The 18,037-nt window shown below is 34.9% G+C and overlaps 1 protein-coding gene across 1 annotated transcript; it reads right to left on the bottom strand.

Annotated features, from left to right (window-relative positions):
* Positions 1-13,305: 13,305 nt before the first annotated feature.
* Positions 13,306-13,563, bottom strand: LOC119261076 (40S ribosomal protein S29-like). The gene has a single exon (XM_037530302.2). It carries the CDS (start codon positions 13,547-13,549, stop codon positions 13,379-13,381), a length of 171 nt encoding a protein of 56 aa, XP_037386199.1. The 5' UTR covers positions 13,550-13,563; the 3' UTR covers positions 13,306-13,378.
* Positions 13,564-18,037: the final 4,474 nt, after the last annotated feature.

Below are 18,037 nucleotides of genomic sequence, written 5' to 3'. Positions count from 1 at the left end.
TCAAATGTAGCCAACTCTCTGTTTTATACAAGTGAACAGCTAAGGATGATCTTCAAAATATTTAAATGATTGAATAATTATTTTGTGATACATGAAAGATGTATGAAAATCAAATATCAGTGCTTACAAATAAAAGCTTATTGAACTCTCAATCATGTTTTGTCGTTTACGGATCACTAATTTCAGATACAGTGGAAGAACCAAGCATTCATGATCAAGAGTCTATGACGGGCCTCCCCGGTGGCGCAGCGGTTGAGCGCTCGGTTGCGAAGCTGCCCGCGACCTCTGCGGTGCCGGTTCGATCCCCGGCTGCTCCCCGGCCCCCGGAGGAGGGTCCCACATGGCGCGCAGACCTCTCCTGCCGCCCGCTGCTCCCCTCAGCAGTGTACTTCGGTCCTTCTGCCTGCTCTGCTCCCTGCTCTGGCTCTGGTGAATTCTCTCACCCTCCCGCGCTTCTGACTGTACCCAGTGCATGTATAAACAAAACAAACAAACAAACAAAAATAAATAAATAAAGCATGCCTCTATTAAAAAAAAAAAAAGTCTATGACTTACAAACTCTAGAATATTTACTATTTAAACCGTTACAGAGTATTCTGATTTTCTACCCTAAATACTTTGGAAAATTAGGCATAAAAATTAAATTCTCATGGTAACGTACAAGTACAAATACTTGCAGACTTGATATTTAAGATTACTTTTACTTTTTATACTCTCTTCCATTTCCAGACTTTTTAAATGAACAGATTTTTAGTCATATTTAGAGGAAAATTGGAAAATTACATTTTTAAAAATCCCTCATATGTAGAATCCTTAAGAATTTTCTTACAGTATTAATTTCAGATAACTGCCTTCTCCCAGGAGATCTCCAACTTTCCACAGGAGACCTGGGATTCATTAATAAAGTAGAGCCCTGCTTCCTTTCCAGTCTTTTCCCAGACTTCTCCCCCTAGTCTAGTCTCTAGCCACACTCTCTTTCTCTCAGTTTCGCAAATAAACCAAACGTATTCTGTCATCAGTGCCTCTACTGGCACTAGCTTCTCCCTGGAGAGTCTTTCTCCAGATTTTCACATGGCTGACTTTGTCATGCAGATCTTAGCATGAATGTCACCTCATGAGAAATCTTTCCTGACTCCTCTGTGTAATGTTGTTCACTACCACAGTCAGTCTTTATCACATTTCTGTTTTATTTTCTCTACACACAGATCTCTATCTGCTTTTCCCATTTATTTGTATTCTTATTGTTTGTTATTGCATTAGAATTGAATATCCATGAATTCAGACTCTTATCAGTCTTCTATCACTGCTATATCCTAGAATAGTGGATAGTGAATAGTGAAAGAATATATATATATTTATATGTATATTTATATGTGTGTATACATGTAAATATATACACTGAATAAATAATAACCATTTCAATGATAACAGTAATGTGTAATGTCATATATGTATTAACATCTTAAGGAATCCCAATAAAAAACCAAATCCCTGCTGAGGGAAGTCTCTTTAGCTCTGCCAAATGTCTAACCTTGTGTAGTCATCTAGCGACACTTTGAATTTAACTGTGCCAATGATAACAAAAATGTTAGCATTTTTACATCTGACATGTTACATTGCTGATTGGAGATAAACATGAATTTCCAAGTGAATTTAATAAATATAATTAAGAAAAAGTTCTTTGGAAAATCGTGACTTGTGGGTCTGCTAATAATGCTGTTTTTCAGACAGCATGTTGATGGAAAAAGTACAAATGTATACTAATCAACATCAGCAACACACATTTATCAGGTATCTGATTAGTGAAAAGATAAATGAGATGCTAATATTTTCAAGAAACGTAGAATATGAAGCAAAGACCTAGGTAAATAAGCTATAAAGAGAAAATATATTAAAGACAACACTTGTTATAACTGCTCTAAAGATAAAACGGAAATATCAACATAAATTTAAGACACTGTAATAATCAAATTTATAAGCACCATGGTCCCAGTCTTTTTTTTTAAGATTTATTTATTAATGCATACAAGAGCTGGAGTGAGGCCAGAGGTGCGAGGGGAAAGAGGATTCACCAGAAACAGAGAGGGGAGTACAACAGGTGGATTGACTGAAATACACTGCTGAGGGAAGCAGCAGGCTAGACAGGAGAGGTCTGCTGCACCATGTGGATCACCTCCCTGGCCTGGGATCAAACTCCCATGGCTGCCTATAGTTTCATAGTGCTGAGACTTAACACTTTGTGCCACCAAGGAGGCCCTATTTCCAGTTCTTAATTGCTAATGGAAGAAAATTAAAAAATTAATTTTTGCAAATCAACCTCTTGTCTATAGGATTTCTGAACTTCATTTGTAGCAGGAGAACTGGTATATTTCCAGGGCTTAACTAAAAAATAAGTTTCCTCCAAATTATTATTTCTTTTTTGGGGGGTACAGCATTTATTAATTCCACAAGCTTTGCTCTTCTATTACTTTTTTAATTAATATTTTTATTTTATGTATTTTTTACAGCATTTTTCATTTTTGCACAATGTATGCATTTTCATCTTGGTTATAGTCCCCATACAATTCCCACTGTCCTTGTTTTGATCCTACTCCCTTCTCCTCCCCCCACTCAACACCCCCATAGTGTGTCTCTGGTTTATAGTTGCTTGTTGATTTTGATTTTTACTTTTTTATAATTAATCTTTTTCCTGCTCTCTTATTTAGGTTTTCTAAATTCCTGCTATGAGTGAGACCATCTGGTATTTTTCTTTTTCTTTCTGGCTTATTTCACTGAGCATTATCCCTTCTAGCTCCATCCATGTTGCTGCAAATTGTATGAGTTTATCCTTTTTGATTGCTGAGTAATATTCTATTGTGTATATGTACCACATCTTCTTGATCCAGTCATCTATTTTGGGACATTTGGGTTGTTTCCATAGCTTACCTATCTTACACCAGTGAGAATGGCACATATTAAAAAAAAACTAGCAACAACAAATGTTGGCAAGGATGTGGAGAAAAAGGAACTCTCCTGCACTGCTGGTGGGAAACTGGTCCAACCACTGTGGAGAGCTGTGTGGAGGTTCTTCTGTCTGCTAAAGATGGAGCTTCCATATGATCCAGCAATTCCACTCCTATGTATTTACCCAAAGGACACAGAAACATTAATTCAAAAGGGCACCTGCAGCCCTATGTTTATAGCAAATTATTATTTCTAAGGAACTAAAACCTGATTCTCCTCTTCAAGCTTGTCTTGGTAATGTTGTCTCTGACTCCTCTATTTTGTTTCTATACTGTATCTTTTGATGACAGCTTTCAAAATATCATACAAAATCAGTTGTCAGCAATTATTATCAAAATAATTTCAGAAATTTCAGAAAAGTGAAAATAGAAGGAAGCAGACTCCATAGATGCAGACAGTTAACATCTTTATGAACATCTTACCCATTACAGACCCTTACATTTATTTCAACTCTTCACAATTCTCACGTATTATTATATTTTTGTCTTTCACTTGCATCAACTAGATTCAACATCAGCATTATTTTGTAGGGGTCCATACTTACAAATTAAAGTTTCGTATTAGTAAAAATTAAATGGCATTCCCAAGAAACACAGATAATCGGTGGAAGAGGAGTGCATTGTTTTCAAAGTCTGTGATATGTGAATAAGATATGAGGCAATAGAGCCTTAAGTCTTCTTACTGCCTATAAATTTCGCTTGATTATAAAAAATAAACTACCATTTTCTTAAGTCACTGAAATGTTATAGGTTATGTTTTACCAAAGTGACCAAATGCATTAAGCAATATAAAAATCTGCAGCAGCATGTTGAACAGTATTATCTATCAATAACTTTTCTCCATAGTCCTAAGTTAACTCTTGATTCCTATAGTCATTTGCCCAAATTGACAGGAAATAGAAGAGAAAGAGTTGTCATTCATCTTTATAACAAATATTTATTGAACATCTCCCCTATGCTATGCACTATATCTAACAGACACGTGAAGATGGTCATACAAGTGCATGGTGTATGTTGTGGCCAACGTCATGTTGGTCTGGCGCTGGCCTCTGTGGTATATCTGCTCACTCCATGCCTATGTCATGGTGTGGCCAGAGTAGCTCTCAGGCTACCTCGTTCAGTAACATCATTGGGAATCATCCCTACCAGAACATTTTTTTTTTTTGATCTCCCAATGAATTTGAAAGGCATGTAATTATTCCCTGTGCTAAATAATTTCCTGTTTAGCTAGTGGGTTCTATGCTCTGAAACTGAAACCTGTTCCCCACATATTCTGTATTCCAAGAATGTATCTACAGATGCCTCAGTCTTTGTACTCCAGTGTGAGAAACATTGCATTTCTTGTTAAATGGTATTACTGGGGGGTCCCACTTGGTCAATAATGTGTTACTATCGACTCTAATTACAAAGAAGGGATTTGTTAGTGTCCAATAATGAGATAATTTGGAATAGGTTCATCTTGTTTATTAACAAAATGGAATAAAGTAATTTTTTTAAAGTATTGTTTAAATTTGCAGACATCACGGATACTACTGGTCCAAGATTGAAAAGTCCTAGTGTAAAATACGTAGCTATATAGTAGGTGGCACAGTCACAGTCACAAGAAAATAATCAGTTGTTCAGAATTTTAAACATGGTGTTGTTATTACTGAGACAAAAACAGGATAATTGAGATAATGTGCAAGTACTTTGTAATGCAGTAATGTGCTGAACACATCAGTGATATCACTATTCACATAAATGGTTCACATTTTCTGATGCTGTAGTGACAGTGGTCCAGTGTCACATTCATGTAACCGAAGGACACTATATATACTATATATCTTATCTACTGAAGACACAGATAGAAATTCCATAAAGGACCTTCATTCTGCAAACAAGATTCAAGTTAAGTAGCATTAGTGTAAACAGGAGTCCAGTCATTGAATGCCCACAGTGATTTCCTCTAGGTCAAGATAGAAGACTATGTATAGAACAGTTTAAATTACTGTTTCACATGTTCTCCTTTACTGTGGGGATCTCAAGCTGCCATTATAACACCTTGCACCAGACTGCACTTGCAATTGAAAATAAATCAATCTTGAGGTGATTGAAATTACTATTGCCTGACTTCTCTCACTTTGTCATTCCACAGGAAGCCAGTATTGGCAGTGGATGAAGAATTAACTGACATTTTTTCTTCCATTTTGTTGTATCACAGCCTTCAAGAAAAAATAATCATAGCATCATCTTTTCTATGAACACTAAGCCATAAATTATAAATTTTAGTATGTTTTCCATATTTATTGCATGCATAGTTTTCTCTGTTTAGATGTCCTCTGAACTTAACATTAAAATCACCTTTGAGTTCCATACCTTACAATTAAAAAACATAAAAAAAATATTTGCTATATATTCTCTGTGTAATATTGATATGGTTGATTTACATATAAAACAAAATATGTGTAATTGGTGGGAATATATTCATTGAATATATCTATTATATATATTTAGATTTATATTGTATAATATATGTTATATATATTTATATATCAATATATGTATATATATTGAATATATCATAGATGACTCAACTTTCATGGATGGTCCTCTGGATTCATTTACTAGTTAACTATATTCTTTCTTTGCATTCATTGTCTACTTTTATTCTGTATAGCATTTACATATTCATTTTAAGAACTTTATTTTTACTCCCACTGACTTCATTAGCCCTTTTTACCTTTTGAAAACAATAAAAAGTAAAAGCTAGTAAGTAGTGTTGACTAACACATTGCTATTTTTGCCCCTCCCTTTTGCTCACTCCTTATATCCAAGCAGTCAGTGTGTTTTTGCATTTGCTTCATTGTCTCTCAGATGGCACCTTTTGTTACCATCTCCTCTGCGGGGCTCACTCTCATTACCTGGCACTTGCACTGGGGCATTAAGCAAGCACCTTGCCAATTTCCTGACACAATTCCCTTTTGCCCTCTCCACCTCCACACATTGCCTTCACCAGTTCCAGTTCCCAAAATGATTTTTAGCTTGTTGCAAACTTGTTCAAAAATCTGTATTCATTTTCACCATCTCTTGCAAATTTTTCCAAACCCACATATAATGTTAGGCTTATGAAAAAGAATTCAGTGACTTAAGTAAATGTAGGGTTTTATTTGCTACACAATACCATAGAAACTATAATATGCTCATACTCCCTGCTATCACCTTGAAGCCATGGAGTAGGTAGAAATTCCCAAGTAGACTATATTATTAATTTGGTAGCAATTAATAATAGATTTATAATTATTAATAATTAACATTAATTAATTAACATTAATCTAACATTAATAATTAATGTTAGCTGAAATAGCACTAATATCTAACAATAGCAATGCTTTTCAGATGCTAAACTGCTCACCATTTCTCACAACTTTTTCAACAACTACCGTACTCTGTGGTCTGAGGTGGTCTTGTGATGTGGCATGTACAAGGTTTGATCATTTCCATCTCTAGCTTTGTGTCTCCTTTGTTGCCAGCAAGAAAACACCTCCCTTTTTTTCTTTACTAATCTTTACCCGGGACCTCTGTGGTTAGGTCAAAATCACCCTCTCCCAAGTTGCCTTTCTTAATTATCTCCATTTTAGATTATTATGCTTTCATTCTAAGTCACAGTAGATATGCACGTTTTCACTTTTCCATGTAAGAATCATATTCCCTTATAAACCAATCTTGACTTTCCAATGGTGGTGCAAATTTCTAACTGTTCATTTAATTCTTACTGCTTGTTTATGTGTATGTCCCCAGTATGAGTTACTGGATAGAATGCTCTTTGTGTGATATTTTCCTCATATATTACTAGTTTGTATCTACAAACACAAAAAATCCTCCAGGCTGCTATACTGGGGAAGCATGCTGTCAATATCCCTGGGTTCATTTTAAATGGACAGCAGCAGCATGGTGAGTGAACAGCTGACAGTGACAGTATGGCAACAGACACCCGGGACTTTCATATAAGCGAACATTATTCCTGACAGCTTATGCATGACTCATGAAAACAACTTGCAATATACTATAAATGAGGGGAGAACTAAATTGCTTTCACTTAGAACTTTATGGTATTTTATAAGTTACGGGACAGTATATGCATATAGGATGTGCATAATATAAATTATGTAAGTGTAAGTGTCAAGAAATTAAAAAAATTAAGATTAAAATACATTGAAATTTTAACATTTGCTAAATGGAAATATGAAAAAAATAGTGTATCATTTTTATAACTGTCTATGTCTTCATATTTCTTTATAAAACAGATGACAATAACCACTCTCAATATTTTACAGGTTTTTTTGTGAGATCTATAACAATGTATACATCACTGTCACTTTATTTGAATCTATAGATCATCTTGTTTTGAGTCTATTTTCTAAGCACTTTTCTGAATGCAATGCTTGTCTTGGTGACATAAGTGTGCTGCTCTGCCTGAGTGATGCTTTCGTTTTAACCAGTCCTTTAGCATCATGTTATGTACATTACTTTCTGTGCACTCAGGTGATATGTGTCTGCTTCAGACGAATGGATCCAGACTATTCTTGATGTACTTGATTTTTGTTTCAGCATTTTTGAGCCTGTAAGGATGAGAGTCAGACTCTAAAGTCATGTTTCGCAAAGTATCGTTAAAGGACAATCTGAGGCTGAATCACTTGTGGGAAGGTCCTGCATTTAGGTCTGGTGAAGTGGGGGTTTCATGCATGGATTCCAGGCATCTGTGTGCTGTATTCATATACACATATGAAGGAACATTGTGCCCAGGACACTGAGTAAATGCCATCATCTAAGATTTTTTCCTGCAGAGTTCAGGTTTTCCCTGATAATGTCCTGATCTCAGCAAATTGTTTTTTTTTATTGCAAATACAGTAAAACTCACTACTCCATGGATAAATTGGTACAAAATTACCTGTACAGTCTATTATCAAATATTGAAAAGAGAAAACTATTAGGAGCACAATTCTGCAACTATCAATCACAAATTTATAAGAATACTTCATTCCCTTTTATTATGCTTTTGGTATAATAATTTCTTTATAATTTTTATGCTTAAGCAAATCTAAAATATAAGAATCAATGCAGATTGACATACTTACTATACGAAATCTATTTTCTCTATTTAGTGAATTATTTCACTGTCATCATGCTGTTAACTTTTTTCTTAAAAAAGGAAGTCAATAAAACTAAGCATATAACCTAAGGATTAAAGTACATACAACTTTGCCTCAGTGTCTTAGATTATAATTTGTTGAGACTGTGGTTTAAATGTTAGCACACAAAATTACAAATTCCTTTAATTATTTTTAAAGGGATTGTATTCAAGTTCTGTTGTGAACAGTGAATGATCTCTCTGTGCTCTTCTATTTAAGATTTCATTTTGACTAACATAAGCAGTTTAAAATTGCTCTGTGTTCTAAGTATCTTGTCTCCTACATACTCTGTGTTAAAAGGGCACCATGGAAAAAAAAGCTATGAAGGAAAATGTTCTCAGAAATGTTACAGTATGTGTCTGTATACAGGGTTTTGTTGTTGTTTTGCTGAAGAGTGTACCTTAAGTAACTTTAAATAGACTAGTAATATGGGAGGTTTGTTTCCATAAAAATATTAAAGGAGGGCCTCCCCGGTAGCCCAGCAGTTAAGCACTGGGCTGCGAAGCTGCCCGCAGCCTTTGCAGCACTGGTTTGATCCCCAGCCACTGGCAAGGGTCCCACATGGCGTGCAGACCTCTCCTGCCGCCCGCTGCTCCCCTCAGCAGTGTATTTCGCCAGTCTGCCTGTTCTGTTCCCCACTCTGGCTCTGGTAAATTCTCTCACCCTCCTGCACTTCTGACTGTACCAAGTACTTGTATAAATAAATAAATCTTTTGAAAAAATAATTAAAGGAGGCAATTTTAGCAACAAGAGAATGTAGCCCATGGATGTTTGGCTTTAAAAATCTCATTGTAGAGCCTCCCTGGTGGCGCAAGGGGTTAAGCACCGCACTATGAAGCAATCCACAGCCTCTGCGGCATGAGTTCGATCCCTGGCTGGCCAGGGAGCAATCCACATGGCGCAGCAGACCTCTCCTGACTCGCCCACTGCTCCCCTCAGCAGTGTACTTCGGTCAGTCTGCCTGTTCTGTTCCCCACTCTGTCTCTGGTGAATCCTCTCACCCCCCACATCTCTGGTCTGTACCCCAGCTCTTGTGTGCATAAATATTTATATCTTTAAAAAAAAACTCATTGTAGAAATGTGAACTATCATTATTATATTTTACATAAAATATATTCCCTTTTTTGTTCATAAATAATGTTGAGTAAATGTCCATACCACTCTGATTGCTGTATCTTGCCTTCCTCGTATAAATAATTGAATGCCCCGGAAACATATGGTTAAAGTCCTATGCCTTATTTCCAGTATTGAAGTCATGTTGTGGTTTTAAAACATGTAAACATATATCATCTTTTGAGGTGGAACATACACTTTTCACTCTGTAATTTAAAGTGAATGTTTAGATGACATCAATTTGTTCCTCAATAAAATTGCTTTAGACAATCGTTTAGAGGACACAAGTGGCAAATCTGTTTTCTATATATGTGGTTTGTAGGAAAAGGCAAAAGGTAAGTATCAGTGAGACTGCAATAGCTGTGAAAATAAAAGAACATCTTAATTTGATTATCATTTCTCACTCATCCAAAACAGAAACATGAATAGCTAGCTAACCAGATAGATAGATAGATGATAGGTAGGTAGGTAGATAGATAGTAGATAGATGACAGATTGGCAGAGACACTGTGTGTGTGTGTGTGTGTGTGTGTGTATAAATAGTGCAGAGACACTGTGTATATATATAGTTTATACATATGTAAATATAGTATATATATTGTATATATATATATATCTATATAAAATATATATATATATATATTCTACAAAGCATAGGTTTGCTTTCCTTACTCACATGTGGATGTGTAGTATTCATTTTTCTTGGTGTCAGCACCTAAGATGTGTTTTTTATTTTGTTGTTTTTTGCTTTTCCCTCTCCCTTCCCAAGAGTGGGAGTTTAATTTAATAAAAATCTTTAGATTCTGGCATGCTTTCACCTTTAGTCAGTGCAAGTTCCCTCTCCTATTTTACAGAACCTCTATCCTTTATCCTTAACTTCCTCCTCTTGCTATCCAAAGATACTTTGATATATTTTCTCAGATATATCAGTTAAACAAAATTTATTTTAATTTCTAAAGTCTAGTTACATTAAGGAATTACTGGAATGGTTATGTCTAAACAGAAGTTATTTAACCATTTTGATGAAGTTGATCCATTGGTCACTTCCAATTTAGCATTTATCAAGGCTATAACCAAGGCAATACGAGAAATACCTGGTGCTGAGGAGAGTCTCCATGCTATTTTTAGGCACTTTCCAGAAATAAAATCATTTAATTTTAACTAAAATTATAATTCACTTTGATTAGCCACATTTATCGATGAGAAAGCTAAAGCTCAGGGTGCCTAAGTAGCTTTTTCTCATTTGAAAAAAGTAAGAAGCTAGGGCAGTGTTGAGTAATTTCATAATAATAAATCCTTTTTGAATGAATGAAATAATGCCTGCCTGCATATGTGCATGAATATATGAGTTACTACCACACATTGTGCCCTTAATTGACTTAATATTTACCATTTGGGGAATATTTACTATCTGAGGAGAGAATAAAATCTGTGAAACAATTGGGAAATTAAAATCTGCCTATTAGGAGGCCAGATGTATTATTTAGGTAAATAAGGCTCTGTGAAATCAGGAAAGGTGAGAGCAATGTGAACTAGTTTGCAGGCACAAACATAAAGAGAATGATGAATTTATGAATGAAGCTTTTGAGGCTAGAGGAGAAGAGCACAGACAATATTAGAAAAAAAGAATGAATCTTGCTTGCTTGCTTTTTCCTTTGTTGAATGTTCACAAAGCAACGATCTGCTGCTTGAAGCTCATTTGTGCCCATGTCAATAAAATGGATGGCAGGACAACAAGCGAAGCCTTTCTGGTTCACAATGCCAATTTCATAATCAATAACAGTAGCAAAAGCTGCAGTGATTGGCATTGATTATTAAGATGTACAGAAATGAGTCATGGAGGCTGTTTTCTATAACTGCACTGGTTCTCTTCCTCACACAGCCATGGGCACATGAAATGGATTCATTTATGTCTATACTTAACTATTACTAATTGTTCAATTTCCAAAAATTTCTGTAAGTAATTTACAAAGACAAAATTCTTTGCACTAAATTTTGTTGTGGGTGAAATTTATTCCACTTATAAACTTCTCAACAACACAACTTATGTAATTACTATGTTTATATCAGATTTTTGTAAAAAATTAAATCATCAGTTTTGTCACCTTTGAGTTAAGTGAATTATTTGAACAAATTTATATGAAATGGGAATATGCAGTGAATAGCTACATTTATATAAAAATGTGATTGTTCATAAATGAATGAACCCCCTGTGAGTATACTTTTATACTATTCCTCTCATCTGTATTTTAAATTTTATTAATGGCCCTATAACCTTTCTTAAATCCTTTTTTAGAGTAACTGAATAGTGCAGTAGTTTAGAAAAAGAATCTGGCATCATACTCAGGACTGAATCCTGAATTATGCCACTTACTAACTTTGTGGAATATGCTATACTCTTGTATTTGTCTTTTCATTTGCAACGTATTTTTCATTAAGGTTTACAAGATCTAATGAATGTAGACTCATTTACCACTCACTGTACTGGTATATGGAAACAACCAAAACTATACTATTAAACTTACAATAATTTATCTTATCTATGAAAAGCTGGCTCATGCACAACTAATAATCAAACTACAATTTGTCAGAAGAATTTTGAAATTGAGAATTTTCAAATTCAAATCTCACAGTTTGGATATTAAATACAATGAAAGTGAAATTATAACAAGAAAACAAATGACCCATCTCAATTTGCTACCTGAGACATGGCCTACATTAGTTAAAATGTAGTCCAACAGAAAGACACAATGTGTGTATTTATAGAACAGTTCTCACCTTGGTTTTGTATTATTCATTGTCTCTCATTTGTTCTCTAGCTCTTGACATGTCTTTAATGCATTTTCAGTTGGACATTTTATTAGTTGAAATTTCAGATAATCTAAAGTTATCCAGGAAGATTGGAAGCTGCCAGCTTTTTTCTTTGAAAACTACATTGTGCAGTAATATTCATAGCTACACCCACTCTCCAGCAATTTTGAGTTGTGTGGAATGAGTCATACAGACATATGCATGTGTATTTTTATCTGGCTAGAAAATGTCATGCCCATCGAATTCTCAGTCTTCGAAATACATGCACTTCTGGGCTTCAGTCTTTTTCTCACATGCATGGAATACAAGATGGGGAATGCTATTCTATAATGTGTATGTTGTTTTTCAATCACTCATAACCTGTATGGTGCTTTAAAAAATGTCCTTTTGGGCCTCCCTGGTGGCGCAAGGGGTTAAGACGCAGCCTATGACGTTATCAGCAGCCAGTTGCTCCAGCCAGGGAGCAACCCACATGACGAAGCAGACCTTTCCTGACTAGCCTGCTGCTCCCCTCAGCAGTGTATTTCAGTCAGTCTGCCTGTTCTGTTTCCCACTCTGTCTCTGGTGAATCCTCTTACCCCCCACACCTCTGGCCTGTACCCCAGTTCTTATATGAGTAAATAGATAAATCTTTAATAAAAAAGTCCTTTTAATGAAAGCTACCATTATGTTTCTAAGTCATAACTAAATTATCTTTATAAAATCTAATATAAAAATAAACATGTTCATTAACTGGAATACAAAATGTGATATTCTATTAATTGTGATATTTTGGTACTTTGATTTCACGTCCTTTATAAAATAATAGCACAAATATATACCAATAGATAACACTTCTGATTTTTTAAAGATAATTAAGTGAAGAAATAATTGCATTAATCAAAATATTTTTGAATGGTGCAAAATCTTTTAAAATAAATTTCCAAATTGTTTCATGAAATAACTGGTAACTACCCACTATTATATTGTAACCTCTGTAACAAATTGGCTTGGCAATCATTTCATCAAAACACTCTTCTAAGTCATTTTTTTCTTATTAGTTTCATTTTTAAAAATAATTTTATAGTACTAGCTTTTGTTTAAATTTCTTTTGATATTTCCCTTGCTGGTGGTACTTAAGATCTTTAGGAAAACAGTCAACTTTATTTCAAGGTTCTCTCAAAGTTCATATTCAGCCATTGTGCTTTTTTTTTTTTTCCATAATTGAAGTATTTTATTTTATGTACAAAGAGCTAGTTTCTGCTTTACGGTAGATTTCTCCACAGCCAATTCAAGGAAGATCATTTAGTCCAACTTAATGAAGCCTATGTCCTTGGCGTACTGACGGAAACACTGGCGGCACATGTTGAGTCCGTATTGCCGGATCAGGCCGTGTCGGTTTGAGCAGACTCGGCAAGAGCGAGAACCCTGTCCGAATTTTCTCGGGTGACTCCAGTAGAGCTGCTGGTGACCCATCTTGCTTTCACGGAGGCAACGAGGCAAAAAGGCCAGCCATTGTGCTTTTTGGCTCATATTAATTGAACTGATCTTGCTGTATATTCTAAATTCCTTAGTCATTGTAAACCCAAAATAAATAAAGATACTTTCCCAAATAGAATAGCATCAAAACATGATAAGAATACTGTGCCCCTTACCTACACACACACTCCCCACCCTTTTGTACCTGTATCAGAAATCAAATCCATTTGACTTTAGATTAAATGTGAATTTTATTTGCCAGAGACTCAAAGTCCTTTACATTCTGGACACAACTGCCTTTTCAGTCTAGTTGCTGAGACCCTGTAGACATAATTTACCCTTTCCTCAAACACTCAATACTTCACAGCTTTTTTTTTTTTTTTTCTCCAGAGGAATACCCACATTATTAATTGTGCTGGAGTATTGGTTGAATGACTGGAAATGGTAGATCAGAATGGAAAGATGAATTGGCTCCAAGGGTATGAAAGGTTTCTACCCTTTGACTAAAAAACTTGAGTTGTTACTAAGCAGTAGAAAGGTATTTGCAATCCTTTATTAAGGAAGTGCTATAGGAATATAAGTTAGGCAGCTGTTATGACAAAGCTTAGAGGGAATAGAACGAAAAGTGATGTGGTGAGGGGAAAAAAAAAAAGTGTTTGAACAGAAAGGAGATGGAGTACAATGACTTGACAAAAGCAAAAAAATTTTTTTTTAATTTATTTATTTATGCATACAAGAGCTGCTGTGTAGGCCAGAAGTGCCTACACAGGTGGGGGGTGGGGGGGTTGTTGAGAAGACTGAGCAGACAGGTGGATTGAGTGAATACACTGCTGAGGGGAGCAGTAGGTGAGACAGGAGAGGTCTGCTGCGCCATGTGGGTCACCTCCCTGTCCAGGATCGGATTGAACTCATGCTGCAGGGACTATGTATTGCTTCATAGTGCTGATGCTTAACCCCTTGTGCCACCATGATGGCCCAAAAGCAAAAAATTGTGTCTTAGCTCCCTGCTTACTAGTTGCATGGATTTGAACAAGTTACTCATTACTCTAAACCTAACCTCATTTTGCAAATGAGGATAATGAAGTTAGCACTTAGAGATTTGTATGAGGATGAGGATTTAATGCAATGAGGGAAAGTATTTAGCATAAAGTGTAGTTCATAGTAAGTACTCAAGAAACATTGCTTATTTCAGTAGTAGTAGTACTATAAATTCCAGTGAATTCGATAGAATATTACCTATGAATGTCAAGACAAAAGAAAGTATAGAAAACAATCTAAGAATTCTAGCTTTATTTGAGATTATTGGGGACAAAAGAGCTGGAAGAGGGAAGATAGTAAGTTCAATTTTGGTTATGACTTTTTTTTGAGAGTGTTGGTGGGATATCCAGTAAAACTTACTCCATAGTGCTCAGGAGTAAGCCACTGAGTCATAGTTTTAGACAATGACAAGGTCTGAAGAGATAACAGTGTTTTAAATTTTGCTTTTGATTTTTATCCAGTAAATAATTTTCATTAAACCAGTTGTCATAATTATAAGGAATCAAGATTTATTTTCAATAAAATCTAATCAAAGAAATAATTTCACAACCAAGACTAATGGTCTTATGAATATAGATTCTGAGTCATTGCCTATACTTATAAAATGATATTGTATGCTTATAGAAAAGGCATGTGGGCAAATTTTTGTGCATTTTCATTCTAGAAAAAACATTTCAATTATCTTAGGAACATGAAAGATGACTCAGGGAATCTCCCCATAATCAATTCAGGGAATTTTCCCAATGTTGATGACTCTAAGAATTGAACTATGCTGTTTGGCTTTAGCTGGGTTCTCAGTGAAAATAGTATTATTCATACCTTGGTGATTTGCCAACACTTTCATTCAACATTCATTTTCAAAGTCCCTGATTTCCCCACTACCCATTTCATTTTTTATCTGTTTCTTTCAGATTATCACATTTCCTTTTTGCAACAAAAATTAAGTATGATTTCTCAAACTTGCCTGTTTTGTGTAGAAAAATTGGTGTGACCTTTCTCATCTCCAATTTCAACCTCACTTTTTAAGATAATTCACTGTAGGATGTTCTCTTCTACTCATTTTATAAAGAACATGTCTTAAAAATTTGCTCTTTCCAGGAAATCCATTACCTGCTTCTCTAGTTATCTCTTCATTTCAACATCTTCAATCTTGATGCCTCATACTTAAACATATTAATCTATGCATAATGAATGTGTATTCCATAAGGTAAATAAATAAAATTATCCCCACAAAAAATTAAAATTGAAAAACTGAAAAAACAATTTAAAAAATCTAATAAAAAATGAAAAAACACAAACATGATTCATATTAGCCTTCATCCCTAATCCTTCTGTTTCTTCTTCCCCTTTATATTTTAAGTTCTTATTTTTTTATGGACATATTAAATATTGACCCTACAATATTTGTCAAATTGTTTCTGTTCTTTGTTTTGCTGTGTGAAAACTCACTTTGTTTTTCATACATTCTTTTGTAAGTGTTGATCATGAGGCTTGAATGACATGTAATTGAAACAGGACTGCATTAAGATCCCTATTTTCTTAAAAAAATCTTACAAAATAAAGGTTATATATAAAGAAATAATTGTTCTTTTATGGAACAGAGAACACAGCTCCTATCATTGTGATACTGTCAAGTATGCTAAAGAAAGAAAAGGAAGAATTTTATTGCATTTGCTATTCTTGTTGAATCCTTTGCCTTTTGACTTAATCATTCCATAAACACATTAAGATGGATCTGGGAATTTGTTCCTCTTTCCTATCTCTTTGATAGACTCAATTTTTAACATAAGAATAATTTCTTTCTGAGGGGAAGGTAAGATGGATAATTGCTGTCCAGTGGGTATAGAGTTATAATCATGCAAGATGGAAAAGTTCCAGAGATCTGCTGTACAACTGTGCATATACTTAACAATATCGTACTGGGCACAAAATTATGTTAAAGAGGTTTTATTTCATGTTAAGTGTTTTTTATCACAAAAATTTCTGTAAAACATATATGTTTTTCAGTCTTCACCAATTCATATGAAAAACATGTCAAGGAGTTGGGGGTTCATGATGGACTATGGTGGTGAACTGTATGTGATTTTGTGGTGGATACACTATGGTGGTGATACCTAAGGCATGGATCCTGTACTTCCAAAACATCAATAATAATGTAAGCCAATGTAACTGCAATTAAAAAAATGTTAATTAAAAATATAATTAAAAATTGCAAGTGTCCATAGAAAATAGTACATGTCCATAGAAAATAGTGTAGTCCAGAGACAAGTGCTGGTCTGTAATCTGTCTCATAGAAAGTAAAGAACAGAAAATGGAGAATTCACACTTACAAATTTTTACTAAAATTTGACGTTGCCGTATTTTATCTTTTTCGGTACCCAGATAGTTCATTAAAACAGTTTTTACCAATCATCCAAGGAATGTATAATATCCTACAATTTCTATATAATTTATTCTGGATATCAAAAACAGGGACAAAGTACCTTTATTTTTTATAAGACCAATATATATGACAAAATTAGGGCTTCCCTGGTGGCACAAGGGGTTATGCATCAGTGCTATGAAGCAGTCCACAGCTACTGCAGCACAAGTTCGATCCCCAACTAAGGAGGTGACCCACGTGGCGTCGCAGACTTCTCCTCTCTCACCAACTGCTCCCCTCAGCAGTGTATTTCAGTCAGTTCGCCTGTTCTGCTCCCCACTCTGTCCCTGATAAATCCGCCCCCTCACCCCCACATCTCTGGCCTACACAACAGCTCTTGTATGCATAAATAAATAAATCTTTAAAAAAAAGATTCAAAAAAATTAACATTATAGATCAATTTCATTTGTGGCTATATTCACCAAAATTCTATGTAAAGTTTACCTAAATGAGGTTACCTACAACAACACTTTGTAGAAACATTGCATAGGTTGTGTTGCTTTTATAAATTATCATAATTCTACAAATTATACATTTTTAGGTGCAAGGGGTTAAGTCTCAGCACTATGAAGCTATCTGCAGCCACTGCAGCACAAGTTTGATCCCCAGCCAGGGAGCTAACCCACATGGCAGGGCAGACCTATCCTGTGTTGCCCACTGCTCCCCTCAGCAGTGTATTTCAGTCAATCCACCTGTTCTGCTCTCCACTCTGTCTCTGGTGAATCCTTTCACCCCTCCCCCTGCACCTCTGGCCTACATCCCAGCTCTTGAATGCATGCATAAATAAATAAAATAAATCTTCTAAAAATTAAATAAATGATGTTTTAATTAGATATTTTATTAAATTAACCATGCTAACTTATTAAGGGAGAAGCAAAATGTCATTTTAAATTATGTAAAACAAAAACTTTGAATAAAATTTAACTTTCACATAATTTTTAAAATTCTGTAGCAAAGTAAACCAAGATGAAATTTCATTTTACCAACAGTGTCTCTGCAATAGATCAGAGGGAAAAAAAGAATAA

This window comes from Talpa occidentalis, unplaced genomic scaffold (genome assembly GCF_014898055.3).
Source record: "Talpa occidentalis isolate TD23 unplaced genomic scaffold, MPIMG_talOcc4v2.1 talOcc4.6, whole genome shotgun sequence".
In the NCBI taxonomy this organism is placed as follows: domain Eukaryota; kingdom Metazoa; phylum Chordata; class Mammalia; order Eulipotyphla; family Talpidae; genus Talpa; species Talpa occidentalis.
This window is presented reverse-complemented; position numbering and strand designations above follow the sequence as displayed.